Raw genomic sequence first — 20241 nt, forward strand, 5'->3', positions numbered from 1 at the left:
TTGAGTTATTAGCGATAAACCGCCTGAAAACGTGTTTCTGTCGAAAATAAACAATTTCAATCGCAAATAACTCGAAAAGTGATGACTTACTAAAAAGAACTCTATAGAGGAAAAGTTGTTTAGAATTAGTCAGTTTGTCCATTTCCGGACTGTTTTTAAACGCGCGCTTTTCACCCCCGAGAATCGGTAAATGTAACCCACTAAGTAAAAGTAACCAACGGCACAAGTTCATCTTTGTGGAGGGTAAGTATAACCTAAAGCCAAATTTTTATGTAATTCGGAGTTGACCCTTAAAATTACACGGTATCGCCGTATCTTCCGTTCATTTACTGGGCTATTTTATCTGCTACCAGCAGTGCCGGATCTTCTGTTTAATCATTTTATAAATTAAAAATATATTTTGGGATTTCTTAAACGCAAAAGAGGTTTTTAGCTTTAGCAATAATTAATATTTAAAATACTTTGTTAGATGCTAAGGAATCGTCAGCAATATTTAAAGCTGGTGTGAATTATATTTTCGCTCCACAAAATAAATGTCAAAGAATATGCATAGTTACAATAAACATATTGTCAGAAAATAGAAACTTTTTTATTCCTGGGTTTTTCGGTCTGATAAATAAAACACTTTATTCTTTCTTAAACGTTTCGGCTACTTGCCATTTTCAATTTACACTTTAACACTTTAATGACTAAAACATTACACTTTTAACATCATGTTTTTACATACACGTTATATTTTAATATTCACAAAATGCATGCTTCATTCTCGAGGTGTTAAGGGAGAATGAAAAAGTTGGCCCTGCCTGGCACGCTATGTTAGACACTTCAAAACGGTTTTTAGGTCGTAAACCAAAGATTATAAATATGTACAAGAGATCGAATTACACATAAAAAACCGATTAACATTCACTAATAAGAGAAAAGAAAAAATATTTTGTATGAATGATGTGAGTTTGCTAACTCAAAATGTGAATACTAAAATGTTATATATTTTTTGTGTTAATATTGAATATAGACCTGGAAGCTAAAAAGGGGATACAAGCAGGTATTAAAATAGAAGCATTTGACTCGTGGGAGTAATATAGAGCAGGGTTGATACTGTTATGAACAAAAACCATTTTGCAAAAAGGAATAAACAAACAAAATGAGATATTAAACATAATTAAAATAAGAAATTGCGGTATCTGGTCATCGGCGTCGTGAGAAATGAGTTGTTGTATAATGCATACCTATCTCATTATATCTATATTATGGTATACTACTCGTGAGTATACTACTCCCACGAGTCACGAGTCAAATGCTTCTACATATTATATATTACCTACTCATATCCCCTTTTTTAGCTTCCACTTCCAGGTCTATATTCGCAAACCATATTTTGAGTTCGCAAACTTACATCATTCTTACAAAATATTTTTTCTTTTCTCTTATTAGTGAAGGTTAATCGGATTTTTTCTTATGTGTAATTCGATCTCTTGTATTTATAATCTTTGGTTTACGGCCTAAAAACAGTTTTGAAGTGTCTAACATATGGTGCCAAACAGGGCTAACTTTTTCATTCACCCTTAACACCTCGAGAATGAAGCATGCATTTTGTGAATGTTAAAATGTAATGTGTATGTAAAAATATAAAAGTGTAATGTTTTAATCAACAAAGTGCTTATTGAAAATGGCAAGTAGCCGAAACGTTTAAGCAAGAATAAAGTGTTTTATTTATCAGCACAGACAAACCCCAGAAGAGAAAAGTTTGTATTTAAATATTCGCGGTCAGGAAAAAACAAACTATATACATATCAGAAAACCTAGACTTCTCTTAATAATTGATGTTATTATATCTATCAAACCCGGTGTTAAATTTATTAATAAGTTTTCCCTTTTCGAGATTTATAAAGATTTTTTCGGTTCCATGACATCTCGTAACGCGACAGTTCGTAACGGACAGTTCGTAACTATACATATTCGTAACGGTATAATTCGCAACGCCAACGTTTAAATCTTTTAGCAAATTTAGTATTATTGAATTTATAAAAAAAAAACGCATTCTGCATACATTCCATGAAAGTATCTAATGGTAATTTTTTTAAGACCACTTTCGCCGTTACGAACTGTCGCGTTACGAGATGTCTTCTCACTGTTATTATATAGGTCCTAATTACTTTCTCAACAAACTTGAGTTGTTTAACGAAATAGATTAACGAAAAGTTACGAACTTAAAAACCAATCAAATAACTCATATATTATACGTATTCTAAAATATTTATTTACAGTTAACTATAAATAATAATTTTAAATTTTTCAGGGTTTAGACTTAGAAGGTCCATTGTTTACAAAAATCTCGAATATCTTTATACTACTAAAAATGGCTCACATAATGAAATGGCTCTTTCTGGTTGCGTCAATCGGAGTATTCGGATATGGAAGCTATACGCATTTCAAATCAAGCAAGAAAGTTAAGATTACTCCAGTACACCAGCGTACAACTACTGATGATAATCCTGTAAAAAGAAGTACCAACGAGTTGATCAGTCAACTTAGAAACGAGGGAAAAAACGGATATACAAATAATATTATGAGCGGTCATGAATTTGATAGATACAAATAAAAAATTAACGAAATTAATATTAAGCTTGTGTTACAGTATTTTCAACAACCATTTTCTGCTGTTGAAGGAATTGTAACAAAAATAAAGTGAGAACTGTTTTTTGTATCTAAACTGAATTGTTAAAATATGGTTTTCTTGATTTATAAAAAATAACCATATTTATAACGATATTTTTAATGCCACTTAATATCCAGTACAAACAATTGATACCTACTGTCTGTTTAATAGTTCAGTCCCTGAGTTAAATATCTGTATTAACCCTCAGTCTCTCACTACGTTTAGATTTCTGTACAGTTACTTACCAACGGTACCTGTAAGCCACCTTATTTTATCGGTCATAACTTTGTACAATAAGCTAAAAGCGTTGATTGTTTCCAACGATCCTAGAGTAGGACACTTAATCAAACGTAAACAAACCTTAATAAGTGCGTTCGCGGGTAAAGTGGACAAATTGTCGCCGACAATTTCTAACCTCACTTAATATAAATAATACCGTTAATAGATAAATACACAAGGTATATTTACTTTTAATTAATATTAATAACTAATTATTAAATTATGCTAGGCAAATATACCTTGTATATTTATCTATTAACGATATTTATATCATTTTAAAGTGCGCATGCGTTTTGCTGCTAATTTGTCGCCGGCAGGCACCCGCGAACGCACTTATTAAGTGCGTTCGCGGGTCCCTGTCGGCGACTATTCGGCGACCAGTTAGCAGCAAAGCGCATGCGCACTTTAAAATAATATAAATAATATCGTCAAAGAATACCTACCTACGGTAGATATGTATACTTTGATATCGTTAATAGATAAATATAAAAGGTATATTTACCTAGTATAATTTAATAATTAGTTTTCACTTACCCTTATTAAGTGCATTCGCGGGTGCCTCTCGGCGACTAGTCGGCGACAAGTTAGCAGCAAAGCGCATGCGCACTTTAAAATGATATAAATAATATCGTTAATAGATAAATGTACAAGGTATATTTACCTAGTATAATTTAATAATTAGTTATTAATATTAATTAAAAGTAAATATACCTTGTATATTTATCTCTTAACGGTGTTATTTATATTAAGTGAGGTTAGAAATTGTCGGCGACAATTTATTTTGTCCACTGTACCCGCGCACGCAACTAATGTTTATTAAAACTAAATCGTCTGAAGTAGCCCTGGGCCTGCAAGGCCTGTTGAGCTTTTAAATAAATAAATAAAATCGTTTTAATGCCATTATTTTTGAAGTATTGAAAATCAGCTAATAACTAATTGGCTCCGTGCGTCTCCCTCTATTTACATAAATTTACAGTCACATGACACGCTGTCAGTTTTGTAAAGACGTTTTAGTATTGAATCTTATGGGATTATTTTGCTTCAATATTTTATTTTCTAGTGATAATAAAGAAATAAAAATTGTTAGAATTCATTAGTTATTCTTTTATAATGTCATTTGTAGTTCAACAAAAATATTTTTTGTCGTTAATAAAGATTTATTGACATAATTGACGATAGTGAGGTTATATAGGACATACCGTATCCGTACTTTTTGGAGTCAATTCGGATTTATCAGAGCTAAAAAGTGTATGTAATATGTACAAAACTTATAAAAACGTAAATAATATTATTGTACAGTGTATATGTTGATGTGTACATTGCCACATCCTTTGTACGTATAGAAAAAGTTAACCTCACTTCATCCTTATAACAGCTTTAATTAATTTTATTCTTTGATCTAATTTTTTTGGGAAGGAGGAAAATAAAAGTATTTCACATCACTAGTTTTCCATGTATTTTTACAGTGAACAACACAACAAATAACGTGATATGGCATTTTTTTTTAAATGTTCCATTTAAACATACAATAAAGCGTCCTTACAAAGATTCAAGCAACCGCCACCATGAGTAGGTCGGTCGATTTTGCTTTGACACTATGTTAACGTTCGGAGCGAATAGATAATTTTTAACAGAAAATTCTCAAATTTACTAAAATTTACTAAAAAACGCGTTTACGTCATTCAAGATTTCTGACGTCAGAGCATTGCCAAAACGTTAGAATATGACTTTTGGTCATGGCCATGTTTCTTTTATAGTGAGAAGCTAGGTATCATTAATACTTGTCAGATATATTTTTCTTTGTTATTGCTTACGGTACAAATAATATCTAATAATTAATTATTATTATCAAATGATTAATGTACAAATAATATCTTATAATTAATTATGCCAATCACTTTTTATTACTTGCCGAAATATATTAATTAACAATAATCGTAAAGTGTATAGCTGATTAACAAAATAGACCATTTTAATTTTAAAGCTAAAAATTACAGTTGCATGTGTACTGAATATTATTGAATAGTAGTGAATAAATCCTATTTATTTCCAATAAAATATTGTATTGTAGGTATAACACGAGATTGTTTATAAATAAATAAAGCTTTGGAAAAGTTATAAAATAATATGTATTAGTACCGTAAAATGGGGTTACTTTGACCGCTGGGGTGAATTTGACCAAAAACATAGAAAAATATCTATTGTGATATACTTCAGCCACCCTGTATAATTTTTAAAATTCATTTTTAATTAAAAAAACAGAATTAATATTCCAAGGGTTGTTAAATCCACCGATATAACGAATTAAGAAAAAATGGTTTAAAAAACGGTCAAATTAACCCCACTTACAAGAAAAATAATTTTACAGGCAAAATGCATATACGGTCAACTTCCCCCAGATGGGGTGAATTTTTTATTTTTTTTTTTTTTTTTTCTAAGTCATGATTATTTTCTTGTAATTATAATCTAAGCTACTGAAAGTAGACGCCTAAACCCATAACATATTTGCATATAGAAAAATGTAGCAAAATTTAAAATATGATTTTTATAGGACTAAAGTACAAAATCGGTCAAAGTCACCCCATTTTACGGTACCTATTTTTATTTCAATGACTATAGGTACTTCAGTATTTTTTATTTTTTAATGTTAGATTAGGTTAGTAATACATATACCTAAATAATAATAAAGTACCTGTAGGCACATAATGTAGATAATAAAAAGCCAAATCTTTTATTTCTTTATAAACAATCTCATGCATTTTTGCATGTGACAAATGTGTGACAAAAAGAAATTTGTTGAATACGCAGCTATTGCAAGAAAACGTTTTATCCCCCATATAATCTGATGAACTTACTAGCTTTGAACAAACCGTCAATCTTTAGGATTCTTCTAAATAATGTTAAGTCGTGTAAATTGAAACTTTAGATTATAAAATTAGTCGTGTAAATTAATAATACCCCGTATTCCTACTTAGTATGTGGTTAGTCACCCTGAACGATCTGGGTGCGAAAATTTTTTCCCTTGTCTACCCTGGATTGTTTTTGTAGTGGATTCGGAGATGGATTCGTAATTGTCTTGGTGTATGGTGAGGCGTCGATTTCAAGAAGTGTTACTGGCTAAATGGGCGCAGTTCCCAAAGACCATAAAAGAAAAAAAAATCTCATGCATACCTACAATACACTATAAATTGTGGAGGTTAATTTTACAGTAAACAAAAACAAAGAAAAATATATGTGACAAGTAATGATGTCTACTTCTCACTGTGCAAGAAATATGACCATGATGATGCAGCAGACAACGCCCAAACCCCAACTAACAAAATAATACCGGATTTACACTCAGTCCTATTGGACAGGGAATTGGGCAGGGAAGTGGGCAGCGTGAATGTGTAAATAGCTTACTCGCTCTGCTGCTGCTCATGCTACTGCCATTGCACTGCAATCTCCAAAAAGTCGGTTTTCGTCATGGAAGTCGAAGGACTGGCAGTGCGAGCGCGAGTGAGTATTCACATTCAACTATTCTCTCTCTCACTTACCGCCGGCAAAGCGACAAGTGAGTAAGTGAGCAAGACGATGCTGTCGGCACATTCCATTCTTGAGAGTCGTTCGGTAAATGATTTGTGAGGACATTGGCGAGGAACTGATGTGAACACCTCACTCGCATCGATATCGTATTTCGGGCAATATTTCCGACAGCAGCAGCGGCAATGTCTGAGTATAAATCTGGCGTTCCGGATTTACACTCAGTCCTGTTCGACAAGGAATTGGACAGGGAAGTGGGCAGCGTGAATATGTAAATAGCTCACTCGCTCTGCTCATGCTCATGCTACTGCCATTGCACGACGATGCCCAAAAAGTCGGTTTTTGTGGCGGAAGTCAAATGAGAGGCAGCGCGAATACGAGTGAGTGTTCACATTCAGCTACTCTCTCTCTCTCTCACTTGCCGCCGGCAAAGCGGCAAGTGAGTAAGGAAGCAAGACGATGCTGTTGTCACATTCCATTCTTGTGAGTCGTTCGGTAATGAGTTGTGAGGACATTGGCGAGGAACTTATGTGAACACCTCACTCGCGTCGATATCGTATTAGGGGCAATATTTCCGTCAGCGGCAGCAGAAGTGGCAATAGCTGCATAAACAAGAAGCCATGATGAAAAGTCTTAATCTATGTTTTAACAATGCTCTGACGTCAGAAATAAATGACGCAAGCGTGATTTTTGTAGTAAAAATGGTATTTATACTTACTTCAATACAATACGTGGGATATAAATGAATTATATTACCAGAATTTGGTGCTACTCAAAATTACCGCGGGGAGACTAATAGGGATTTAAATAGTTTCGTTGGAAATCTTTAAAAGTCTAAAATATGTAAAAATTCAAAAAATATCCGCACATTAAGAATAATATCACATAATATACTATTTTGCACTAGACATAATTTGAATGACCTTTTATTGTTTAGTACGTTAGACACTTTAAATAAAAATAAATTATTCTACATTTTAACATTCGTATATAAACGAAATGTCAATGGCACCAGAGAAAAACGTTGTCTTCTGATGGCACTAAAGTCGAAACGTTAAATAAAGTTATTACTTTGAAAAATTACTGTCAAAATTAGTATAAAAGTCTACATTTAAGTATACAAGGTGTTAGTGTGTTAAATATTTTGTCTTTAGAATTGTATAATAATTATTATAAAGATAAATTAAAACATAATCAAAGAAAAATAACAATAAACGAAAGGTTGAGAACTTTTAGGTCTCTATGATCTCTATCTATCTATCCATAAGCGAGGTTCCTACAGCCTCTGCTCTGCCGCTTCTAGCATTTCGACTGCCATCGTTTTCTGTCTATGCATTCGTCTTCTTTGATAGCTCTATCTCTAATTATGTACCGTACATTATCTTCCCAGGTAACTGAAGGCCTTCCCCTTCTTCTTCTTTGATGTCGTATGTAATTTAAATGTTTCTTTGGCCATCTATTTCTATTCGTTCGTTTCACGTGACCATACCACACTAATTGTCTCATTTCAATTTTATCTACACTGAAATATACAGTATTTGTCCTCCTTCTAATATCTTCATTCCTGATGTGATCGTTTTTGATATACCAAACGCTCTCTTTAGATAATCGATTTCTACTACTTCTATTCTTTTTCTATCTTTCAGAGTATGCTGCCATCAGAAATAATAAAACTGGTTAAAAATTATCAAAGTTATAAAACTGTTTACTTGTGGCATGTTAAATTTAGAAGGTATTTGATTTAAGGGATTGAGCCACAATTATTGTTGGTGTAATGAAAATTACATTCCTTATGAAACTATTGTTTGAAGTTTCGACTTCCTTTCCGGAAATCGTCCTCAGAAAATTAAAAAGAAAATTAGGTCAGAAAATTCTGCGAAAATTCTCACACCCTGATCTTTTTAGGTTATGTGTATCTTCCTTGCAAATGAAATTTGACCTCGATCTTAAGCACCTATTTTAGTAATCTGTGGTTGAAAAATATTGTTTGAAGTGATGTTACCAGGTGGTAAAGTCATAGACATATTAACAATAGACCAGGCTAGGGATATGCCACTCAATGCATCGGGGTGTAACGCCAATATCAAGTACGGTGGTCTAGCTATCTTTGTCTGTCGTACGAGTGTGAGCGTATCTACCAAGAGGTGGGAGTTATGGAACGACACTGACACAGAGGCAGCGGCCATCATTTGCTAGAGAGAGAAAGCTCAGCGCCGCTAGAGAGAGATAGATAGACCACCGACCCGAACTGCCTCGCGGTACGCTATTTTTCGGAACTTGCCTACTCTGTGTTATTATATCTATGGGTAAAGTCCGTTCGCTCAACTCAGACGCATTTTGACAGATTTCGAGTAGGAAACATGTAACACAAAAATTCCTATCTCACGTTTTTAACAGCTCAAATAAATTTGCCATCGCATAATTTCATTGAAAAAAAGAAGAATTATTAGAAATAGTGGGAGTGTACCTATCCTAAACTCATAAAATTTTTCACCCAATAATTTGTTTCGAAATCCTGAGAAAACTAATTAATATTTTTGAAAAATTTAAACGAAAAATGAAAGAATACACTATTACCGAGGGCCAATAGTCCCTGAAAACCTCTATAATATTTATTTGAATAAGTTACAGGGATAAAAAAAGAAAAAATTTATTGTAATTTTCAATCTCAACATATACATCTTATTCTAAAGAAACAATTTGTTTATTTTAAGGGACTTTCGGCCCTCAGTAATAATGTAATCTTTCAAGCTGCGTTTAATTTTTTTTTTAAATATTTTTATTAGTTTATTTAGGATTCGAAAACAATGAATGCATTTAGAAAGCATTGCAAGCAAATAAATTTTGCGCCTACGCTCTTAATATTGGCTATGAGTCTGTCAAAATGTAACTAATTTCGCAAAAAAATAATTACTAAAATTACTAGACAATTATTGTGTTTGAGATTAGCAAACCGACTATATCAAATTCTGACTGTTTTTTGTATATTGTATGTAGGGCTTTTCAACGATTCACATTTGTTTCGAGCTTCTGTCATATGTTGTATAATCTGCGTATGTTAATTACGGCAGCCTATTATATTGTATCCTTTGGATAACCATATAATATAGTTTAATGCACCCGAAAAGCTCCCCCTGTCCATGGGTATGGGCGCCCATGATATTAATGTTATACATTTACATATAATATTATACAACATATGAAGATTATACAACATATGAAGCACACAGAAGCTCGAAACAAATGAGAATCGTTGAAAAGTACTATTGATTTTTTGTTAGTATGTTTGTGTAATCTGTTATAAAGATGTGATTGTCGATTGATTAAAATTAAAATTAAAAATTATAAGTAAGAAATGTGACTCAAAAATCCCTTGTGGCAAAAATTTATTGGCACAAAGGATAGTTGAATAATGAACAATATTTACTACTAAAAAATCTAGAGTTCGCATACCTACATATTGCACCCCGACTTCGTTAGTGCCATAACTAGTGTGACAAACTAGTCCGAAAAATCCGGGACATGGCCCAAATTACGAAGTCGTGTCCTAGTGTCCCGAACAAGGCTTCCGGGCCATCCGAATGTTCAACCTTTTTTGCTAAAATTTTATTTGAAATTTTGAATACGTTACTCTTCTAAGATTTCACATCGAATGGAATTGGTGGGATGAAAAAACTCAACAATTTGTAGACTGTAACACTAATACGTATTACCACATCCAAAACGCATGCATTTTATATCGTCGTATTATAGTTCTACGAAAACTCACTGTGAACTTTTTTGGTTACTATATTTTAATTATCGTCTTCTGAAAAGAGGATTCAAAAACAATAACAATTCATGTACACACATGAATCAGCTGCCCAAAAAATGGCCCGATTTTCATTGAAAAGTCCCGGATTTCAGGTATCTTTTTCAGCGTTGTCCCGAATTCGACTGAATTGGAGTTGGTCACACTATCCATAACCCTAAAAAAAAGGAAAATATTTTTTTTGGCCTAACACGTTCCTACAGGCGTTGTCTTTTATGGCCTGTGTCGCTGTGTATTACCTTTTCCGATTTTGGCTCTCGGCATTAGCAAGAGCGCCACAAACAGTTTGCGTCACGCTGTGGTCGAGAGTGGATGTGTGGTAATTCAATTCATCTTTGAATATTGCCCTAATATGTGATAATGCCTTTGTTTGCCAAGAAAAATTACTCAAATAAAACCTGTGTTAGTGCTATAACCTGCAGCAGATTGATGCGCCCTAATCCTCTCAATTTTGAATATGGGTGCCTTAACATTATCACCTTATCATATTTTAATGGTGAATTTCAGGGTAAAGTAATGTACCTAAAAATAAATACAGTGGAACCTCGATAAGTCGGCCCCCGATAACCCGGAAGTCCGACTAACCTGGACCGATTTTCATCAGACAAACATTTCAACGATAAAAATGTATGTATTATGTTGTGTAATTTGAACTATACGATAGTAAAAATGACTCACGACGGCGGCGGCAGAGCGATGTTAATTATCTGGGGCTATCGCAAACAAGAGGCACCTGTTATTCCTTTATTTATTTCCAACGGTCTTTTAAAAAATTATTTTTTAAACAATGGTCTTTTAAACAATGAAAGAGCCACTGTTCTTAAATAACATAACATTGTTCCGATGGCAACCGAAACTGACTGAGTTTTTCTACCTAGAAATGAACATATTATGAACAATACTCTATCCTGTCTATACTATACTCTATACAACTATAGGTAAGTTAGATGTGTACTGTGCGTATATATTTCATGTTATTTTAATTATAACGGACTTTATCTATAAGTATACCGTATTTTATTAATTTTTACCATGCTCTCCGGCTAACCCGGATTTTCGATAACCCGGATCGGCCGCGGTCCCGATTAATCCGAGTTATCGAGGTTCATGAGTGCAGAATTTGGTCAACTTAGATAGTGACGTTGCAGATAAAAAAAAAATGAAAAGAGTTCACATAAAATCTTGTATTTGCTCTCCTAAAAAGTTTACCATTTCGGGGTTATGGCAATGACGAAGTCGGGGTGCGATATATCCATATGATATAAAATAAAGGTAAAAGAGGTATCAGGCAGATTGTGCCTATTGTATATATCTAAGAAATACAACTGAAGGTTCTTTATACTAAAACAAGACTGTTTTAGAGCAACGATGATCATGGTCTGTATTTAGTATTATACCTATGTCAAAGAATACATATCTACCACTGGTAGATATGTATTCTTTGCCTATGTAGTATGTATATAATAGCAGTACATGTGTAGTTAAGTACAGTAAATATCATTGAAAGGATTTTCTCTCTCACATGCACTATTATGTTGCACGACATCTTTACTGTGATTGATTTCCAATATTTCGATGTATCACTAAAAGACATAAAGGTAGTCCACATGCTACTATGATCCAATAGGTAGCCTAAAATGTATATTACAACTACACGAGTAACACGAGAACTTTTATGGAACCTATTGGAAGTATTAAAAATAGACTGGACGCTGACCTGCAAACCACACTTGCATTATAGTTATTAAGGTACCAAGGTTATCATCTATAATACCCGTGGTGCCTTCAACGTTTAATGTCCGACTAAATAATTCTTTATATTCAAAAAATTTGAATGAATTTTGAATTAATTAGTTTTCAAATAAGTACATTTACCTACCAGCAATAGTCGTAACGTAATTGTGGTAACCATAGTTTTACTTTGCTTATTATTTATCAACTTGACAGTATTTAACTCGTTATTTAAATTTAATACCCTAGGGCGTTATTTTTAAAAATAACGCCCAAGGGCATTATATCGTACTTAACTGACTCCGAAATCATGTCATTATTTGAAAAATAATATACCAGTCGGACATTAATAGATTTTATGGTACGTAGTGTTAAGACTAAACTAAGGTGGCCACTACATGTGCATTAGGTCTTACAATAATAGAGTTCTATATTATTTACATATATGAAGCGTGGTTTTGTTTTTACATTTTTCAAAAATAGTGATACTTAGTCCACATGATGATCTACAAATTATAAAGTGGGCTAAAACAATTTTTCACACAAATTTTCACAAAAACTTTTCCTTTTTTTTTAAAGAACACTTTCATTAGTACAGATATAATGACCGTACCTTCAAACATGTTCTTTAATTTGATATTTATTGGTACTGGTCTTAACCGGCGTTACATACTGTTACAAAATTAAAAGATTGATTTGGTAATAAACACACTGCTCTTCTTTTATGTGCAGCACAATAATTGCCTGACATAAATTCCATTAAGTTCGTATGGAATATGTTCCAAGCAGGATCTCCTCTCATCTGGCAATGTTCATCCTCTCCAACTCCTTCAAGGTCTTACAAAACTGATTACCTCAAAGTTATATTATAACACCGGTTTATAGCGTCCTTCGCCTTCCGGTTGCTATTTTCCAGTTGCGTCGATCTGTCCAATCTTCTGGTCGTAGATCTCTCTCAGAGATTGCTTTCTGGATTCCACTTATCCAGGTAATATTCGGTCTGCCCCTTCTCCTCTTTCCGGGGTTGCCATTCCATTATTAGCTTTGGGAGTCGATGTTCCTCCATTCTCTGTACATGGCCATACCAACAAATTTTCTTGGATTTCTTCTATTATGTTTATTTTCCTATTCATAATATCTCGTACTCGTTCATTCGTTATGTGTGAGACTCTAGAAATGCAGGCCGATCTTCACCAGAAGTCCATTTCCATTGCGAGCAACTTTTTTTTATATGTTTATTAGGCAATCTGTTATAACATATAACAATAGGCACATTTTATCTGAGAAATAATGACATGAAGAGATTGTGACCAGCGCCACACATCTCTAGAAAGATAATATTAAATTACTGTATTACATATATTAACTTAGCTACTGTAACAATATTAATGTCTGTGCGGTAAATCTAATGGTGTCTGCCTCTTTAACCGTTTTGTTTCCTGACTGTTGTCTAAAAAATTAATTGCAAGCACATTCGCGTGGCTTTCAAGACGTACGATGTATTTTGCACTTAACTCCACTATCACTTCACTGACGGTTTTCGTTTCCAGGTCATTGTAAATATCCCTGTTAGTAAGAAACCACGGAGCATCGATTATTGAACGTAACACCTTGGACTGGAATCTCTCAATTATGGATAAATTCGACTTGGATGCTATTCCCCAGAGCTGCAGACCATATACCCAGACTGATTTGAATATTGTGTTGTAGACTAACAGTTTATTTCTTGTCGTGAGCTTAGACTTACGCCCTAGAAGCCAATAATGCTTACTAAATTTTATGCCCAGTTGTTTCCGTTTGTTCCATATATAGGTTCTCCAGGTTAATCCCCTGTCCAAGTGAATGCCCAGGTATATTACAGAGGTAACTGAGGGAATTACCTTATTATTTATTGTTACTGTAGGTGATTCACTTTGACATTTTGTAAAAACAATATGGTTTGATTTTTGTTCATTCAATTTAATTCTCCAATTTTGAGCCCATGTATTTATTTGATTTAATACTCTCTGGAGTTTAGCAGCAGCTTCGACGGGATTTTTGTGTACTGCTAGAATTGCAGTATCGTCTGCAAAGGTGGTGGTCGTTGTATCATGATTTGTGGGTAAGTCGGCTGTGTAAACCAGATACAGTTGTGGTCCCAGAACGCTTCCTTGAGGTACCCCTGATCTGATGGGATATAGTTTTGTATAGGCTGACTCAAACTTCACTCGAAAGTGTCTTTCTGATAAATACGACTTAAGGAGTGTATATAGTTTCTCTGGTAAGTTCTTTTTCCGTTTATACAACAGTCCTTGATGCCAAACGTTATCAAAAGCCTGGCTAACATCGAGGAATGCTGCTGAATAGTAACTTTTTTCTTCAAATGTTTTATTTATAACGTTGACCACTCTGTGAATTTGTTCGACTGTACCATGCTCTTTCCTAAAGCCAAATTGGTTGTCGGGTATCATATTTCTGTCTGTTAGTATTTGTAGAGATCTTTTTTCTATTATTTTTTTCCATGATCTTAGGCAATACTGGCATTAAACTAATTGGTCGATATGAAGTGGGCTCATTTGGAGGTTTTCCTGATTTTTGTATAAGGATAATTTCCGCAATTTTTCATTGGATTGGGAAGTGTTTTAGCCTTAGTACCGCATTACACAATTGAGTTAGCATTTTAATTGCTTTGGTAGGTAGATTTATAATTATCTAATAGCGAGCAACTTTTGTTCTGTTCGATTATTCAGTTGCCAGGTTTCACATCCATACAGTACCACGCTTTTAAAGATACTAATATATAGCTGTAATTCCCTTTCTTTTGATACGGTTCTTGACCAAAGTAGTAAGTTCAAATCTCCTATAACTTTCTTTCCTTTTTATAATTCTTTCCTCGATTTCAAATTCTGTCCTTTCACTTTGTTTATTAACTTCATCTACACTTATGTACTGTGAGTAGAAACTCAGCACATCAAAATATTTTTATTCTTATGAAATAGAGTATCTATAAACTTATACTTTATGCTCATACTCATGAGAACATACTCGTGAGTTTATACTCCGTTTTTAACAATGAAAGATTACCCATGAGCGATCATATTAAACACATATTTTCTATGTTCCAGAAAATAATGAACTGGTACCAGTACTATAAGAACAGCTTATATATAAGTATTACATGTACATACTTGCGTTGGCCAATTTTGTTTGTGAGACGGTGACAGAAAAATACAGCGTGTTTTATATTATATTCGTTCATGGGTAATCTTTCATTTTCCTCTTGTATATTTCGTTTGCTCTATATTGACGTATAGGCCCCATTTTTTGTATTCTTGAAACAACCGGTTTCTCATAAATATTAGATGATCTTTATTCTGGGAAATCACCCCCATATCGTAGTCCCTTATTCACCATAACGCTATCGGATAATTTGTTGTTGATTTTTGTGTTTGCTTGAATGTTGTTATAGAACTTTTGCACTGCTTTTATTAAAGTTATATTAATAGGGGATTTTTCCAGAACTTACCATAATTTACACAGTGGTATGATATCATATGCCTTAGTCAGATCGACGAATATTAGGTGTATTTCTCTGTCTCTGGCTACTTTTTTTTTTTTTCGTTGAGTTAGTTGAGCGTGAAGATGTGGTCGATGCAGCATCTTCCTGCTCGGAATCCTGCTTGTTGTTCGATCTCAAAAGGTGCATATTCATTTTCTATTAGAGTTTTTAAAGTTTTTCCATATAATCTGCTAAAGTTGCTGGTTACAGTAATAGGTACATCGATAGTTCTTGCAGTCTTCTATGTTACCCTTTTTGTGTATTGGCGTTATCCATCCTTTTTTCCAATTTTCTGGTATGTTTTCTCCATTTGTGTAGTTGTTGAAAATTAAGGTTATTGATTTGATCAACTTTGCAGTTTCATTTTTTATATGTTCCGCTGGGATTCCTACTGGATCACATGTTTTTTATTTTTTAGTGATATTATCATTCTCTCAACGAATTCGTCATTTAATTTAATTTAAAATGTAGTGCTTTGGTGATATATTTATGTATTCCTGCCCATTTGCTTGAAGTTCTTCTTTGTAGTGGGTTTTCCATTTCTTTAAATCAATAATTTGACTATTTGCATTATTTCTATTATCATTTCTTAGATTTCGAATAAACCTTCAAGTTTCTGAGAATCTGCTTCCGCCTAGGTGACATTCCACTTCCTTACATCTCTGTACCCAGGTATGGTTCTCATTTTTTGATAACATTTTTTTTATATTTGGTTAATTCTTCGCGGTATTGGGTTGTATCACTATGTGTTTTGTGATTTCAACCATTTATGATACTTCTGTTGTTTTATTTGTTTCTGTTGTTCAAGTTCATCGCTCCAGATTATGTTAATATTTCTCCTAGTATTTGAAAGCTCTTCCATACCTAATGCTTCATTGGCTGCTTAATTAATCTCAAATGTTATTTTGTCGTATATTGTATTGGTGCTACATGTCAGGTCAATTTGATCAAGTTTTTGATCCAGTCTGTTCTGGTAAGGAGACCTGGTGCTGTCGTCATACAGCCCAGTTAGATTAAATTTGGTCTCTTTAACTATTTTTTGTTCTTTTCCTCTTGCGATATTTCATTTATTCCATGTTTGAAGGAGATTTGAGCTCGAGAGATTAGTAGATAATGGTCAGCTCCGCATTCTACACCTTTGCATTGTATACCCTTGTGTCTTGGATTTTCCATTCTGATTTTTGTTTTATTATAATAGTCTATTACCTCAAAGCTATTACCTAAAAACAACATTGATAATTAAATTTTAAGTATCTCAAAAATCTGTCAATCTGTAATTATAATGTTGCTGAGGGAAATCCAGAGTGTTAGAAACACGTTTTGTTTATATCATCATGTTTTACAGATGTTATGTTAAGAATATTAATTAAATAATTAATAAAAAAAGTCGAATCGCTTTTCTGTGGCACAACTGTCTAGTGACGTTAGTAATTTCTTTTTTGGGAAGGTCAGTTGCTAGACGTGACTGGAAATTACTACACAACCAAACATACCTGCTGTTAGCCAATATTAGTAACAGGAAACATACATAAATAACATAAACCTTACGCCAATATTATTTATTTACACCATTATAATGTATTGATAACAAATGAGAAAATTATTTATTGTACAAAATAAAAATATTTTGTAGAAATAAACTCCACAAAATTTTATGAGATTAGTATACACTCCCACTATTTCTAATAATTCTTCTTTTTTTTAATGAAAGATTAAGTTGATTTGAGCAGTTAATAGTGTGAGGTAGGAATTTTTGTGTTGTAGGTATGTTTCCTATTCCGAATATGTCAAAGTAAACCTCGGTAGAACGAATTTAGATTACACTACTTGTTTTATTGTTTTATCAAAGGGAAATCTAATATTAAAATGAGTTCGTTGCTTACTAATTTACAATGGTTTCTTACTTTTTAAAATCCAATTAAAAATTCTTGAAAAAAACTATCTGTCAAAAACTGTCTCCCTCAGACATTTTTTTTACTTTGTCAAACAAAATTAGGTTTATTATATCACAATCTGATAGGAATACACAAATTGCGTTGGCAATTTACAATATGGCATAAAAGACGCCAATGATTGTTACATAGTTGTTTATATTCACTAGATGTTGTTTATTTTTCAAATGATTAGCAATTGTTATTTAATATTAATTTTAAATAAATAAATAAATAAATAATAAAAAGTGTAATTTCATTTGTTTTAAAGTACCTAATACAAATCCCAAAAATTTAACAGAAATAATAATTGTAGATATATTATATTTTAAGTTGATTCTCAATTAGAGTTTACTAATCCTATTTCGAGTCAACTAAAACTAAAACGAGCAGTAAGAGTTGATTTAAAAAATTAAATTTAACTTTTACTAGTTGAAGTAGACTCTTCCTAACTCTTGTTAGTAAAAGTAGATTCCGGAAAAAAAACAACTCTTACTAGTTTGAGTTGACTTTTGAATCTATTCAATAAATGTAGAATCCCACGTGCTTTTTTGATGCGTGTGCATCTCTTTGTTTACTGTTATCTACACATACATAACATTTTATTTCTAGAAGCAGGTGTTTGTTTTTGTGATGGTTCCGGTTTGGAGATTTTCAAGTACTTAGTTTTTATTCCTTTTTTAATTTTAGATGTTTCATGCTTTAATAAGTTACTGTTGATTATTTTTAAAATGCCACAAACCCATGCGGATCTTTTTCATGAGAAGTTAAGAGATAGGCGTTTGAGGGCAAAAGCAAATAATTTGACACTATCAAAAGAAAACTATGAAGAATACATTAAAATAGTCATAGATCTGAAGGCTAAATCTAAAAATAAAGTAATGATCACAGATTTTTTAAAAGATATGATAATGAATAATCAACCAAAGACAAGGTATGAAAATGTCGAAAGGAGTGGTCGTTAAGCAGTTAGTATTCAGTGAAATGCACTCTCGGTGCCAAGTAGACATGATCAATGAAAACGAAGTCGCAAGGGGTAAGGAAGTGCCTCTAAGAACAGTTGTAATAGCACAATCAACAAGAACTGGACAAGGATTTTTCAGATGCTCCTTCCAGATAAAGTGCATGTCCAACAAATGTTTCTGCAAGAAGAAAATGTGAAATGTAATTCAAAATGCTACAGCTCCTTGCAATTTAGCAACAAATAATAAAAACTTTATTTAAACTATTTATTATTTTATTAGTTTATATTTCAGCATATCTACTCATCCTAGTTGGAGTGTAGGTACTTTGACTAGTAAAAATGTTGACTTAATAATTGAAAAAGAATCAACTCTTACTAAATGGCATTGGGAAGAGTATACTCTTCCTAGTTGGAGTCTACGGTTACTACGAAATGTTGAATAACAATCTTCATTTAATACTTAAAATCAACTTTTACTAAAACCATTTGAGTTGACTCGAACTGAGAATAGTCAACTCCAACTGAGTAATCAACTTGAACTGTAACATGTATACTAGATACAGGGTGAAACTCATTAATAAAATAAAATTATTTTTGTCCTTGTTTTAAAAAAATTATAATAAATGCCGAGACCCGTCAATTTTTAAATATAAACATGCGCTTTTTAAACAAAATTTTAAATGTACAGCCTGTATATTTTTATATTATTAAAAGCTGCTTAACAACTATAGATTATTCTTCGTCCGCTATAGCTTTTCCCATGCGTCATGATTCATTTTCAAACAAATTAAGTCAAAACATAAAGTGAGACATACGCCGACGTGTGTAGTATACCTATAGTATACACACTATACGAAATGCATATATGTTACCGGCCAAACCCGATTTCAGGACAAACTAGTTTGGCCTAGGCTAAACTAGTTTGTCCTAAGCCCGTTAAGATAAACTAGTATGGCCTAGGCCAAATTGGTTTGTCCTATCGCGCGTAGGCCAAACTAGTTTGTCCTAGTCCAAACTAGTTTATCCTGATATAAATACACACACTTCAGGCCAAACTAGTTTAGCCTAGGCCAAACTAGTTTATCCTGATATAAAGATGCACACTTCAGGCCAAACTAGTTTATCCTAAAGTGTATGTTTTTATATCAGGATAAACTAGTTTAGCCTAGTCTAAACCAATTTAATCTAGTCGAAAGTACATAATTGATTACAGATTGGTTGCTGATTTAAATGTAAGTTTAGAAGACACTATTAAGAGTTGTAAGACTTTTAAGTATTTAGGGTAAATGACAAACCCAGATGGAAATTGTATGAAAGATATAGAAATGAAAATAGTACGGGGAAAACAAGCCACGAAAGCACTCTATGAAGTGATATGAAGGAAGACTCTAACTAAAGAAAACAAAAAAGGATTTTTCAGGGCTGTGATGGTTAGTTCTTCTAAGATGACAGACTCAGTAAAACACAGGTTAAAACAAAATAATTCTATTCAATCTAATTGTTTACAAAATAAATAAAAATAATATATCTCATTTCTATTCGTCGCAGCGAAGTCCTCCTCCGGGTAGACGTCTGGAAAAGAAGAACAAAATTAACAATGTTTTAACTATTTAGAATGGGAAATAAGCCACAATATTATTAAAAAATGATTTTTATTAAGAATGTTATTCAAATATATACATTTATCGGGGGCTCGCTCACTACGCTTGCCTCCGTTTACTTATGAGCCGCAAATCACTTCACTACGGTGCACCTTGCGGCTCGAGTTGGCCTGCCTAAGCTTGCGGATCACGTTAGTACGGTGCA

The 20241-nt window shown here is 33.0% G+C and overlaps 1 protein-coding gene across 2 annotated transcripts in view; it reads left to right on the forward strand.

Annotated features, from left to right (window-relative positions):
• Window positions 1-17725, forward strand: part of LOC126885120 (sensory neuron membrane protein 1-like) — a 163005-nt gene extending 145280 nt beyond the window's left edge. For both annotated transcript variants that reach the window (XM_050651552.1, XM_050651553.1), the window contains exon 8: window positions 2300-17725. In XM_050651552.1, the coding sequence (XP_050507509.1) occupies window positions 2300-2602 (303 nt within the window). In that variant the 3' untranslated portion in view covers window positions 2603-17725. The remainder of the gene's footprint in view (window positions 1-2299) is intronic.
• The last annotated feature ends 2516 nt before the right edge of the window (window positions 17726-20241 follow it).

This window comes from Diabrotica virgifera, chromosome 5 (assembly GCF_917563875.1).
Source record: "Diabrotica virgifera virgifera chromosome 5, PGI_DIABVI_V3a".
Classification (NCBI taxonomy): domain Eukaryota; kingdom Metazoa; phylum Arthropoda; class Insecta; order Coleoptera; family Chrysomelidae; genus Diabrotica; species Diabrotica virgifera.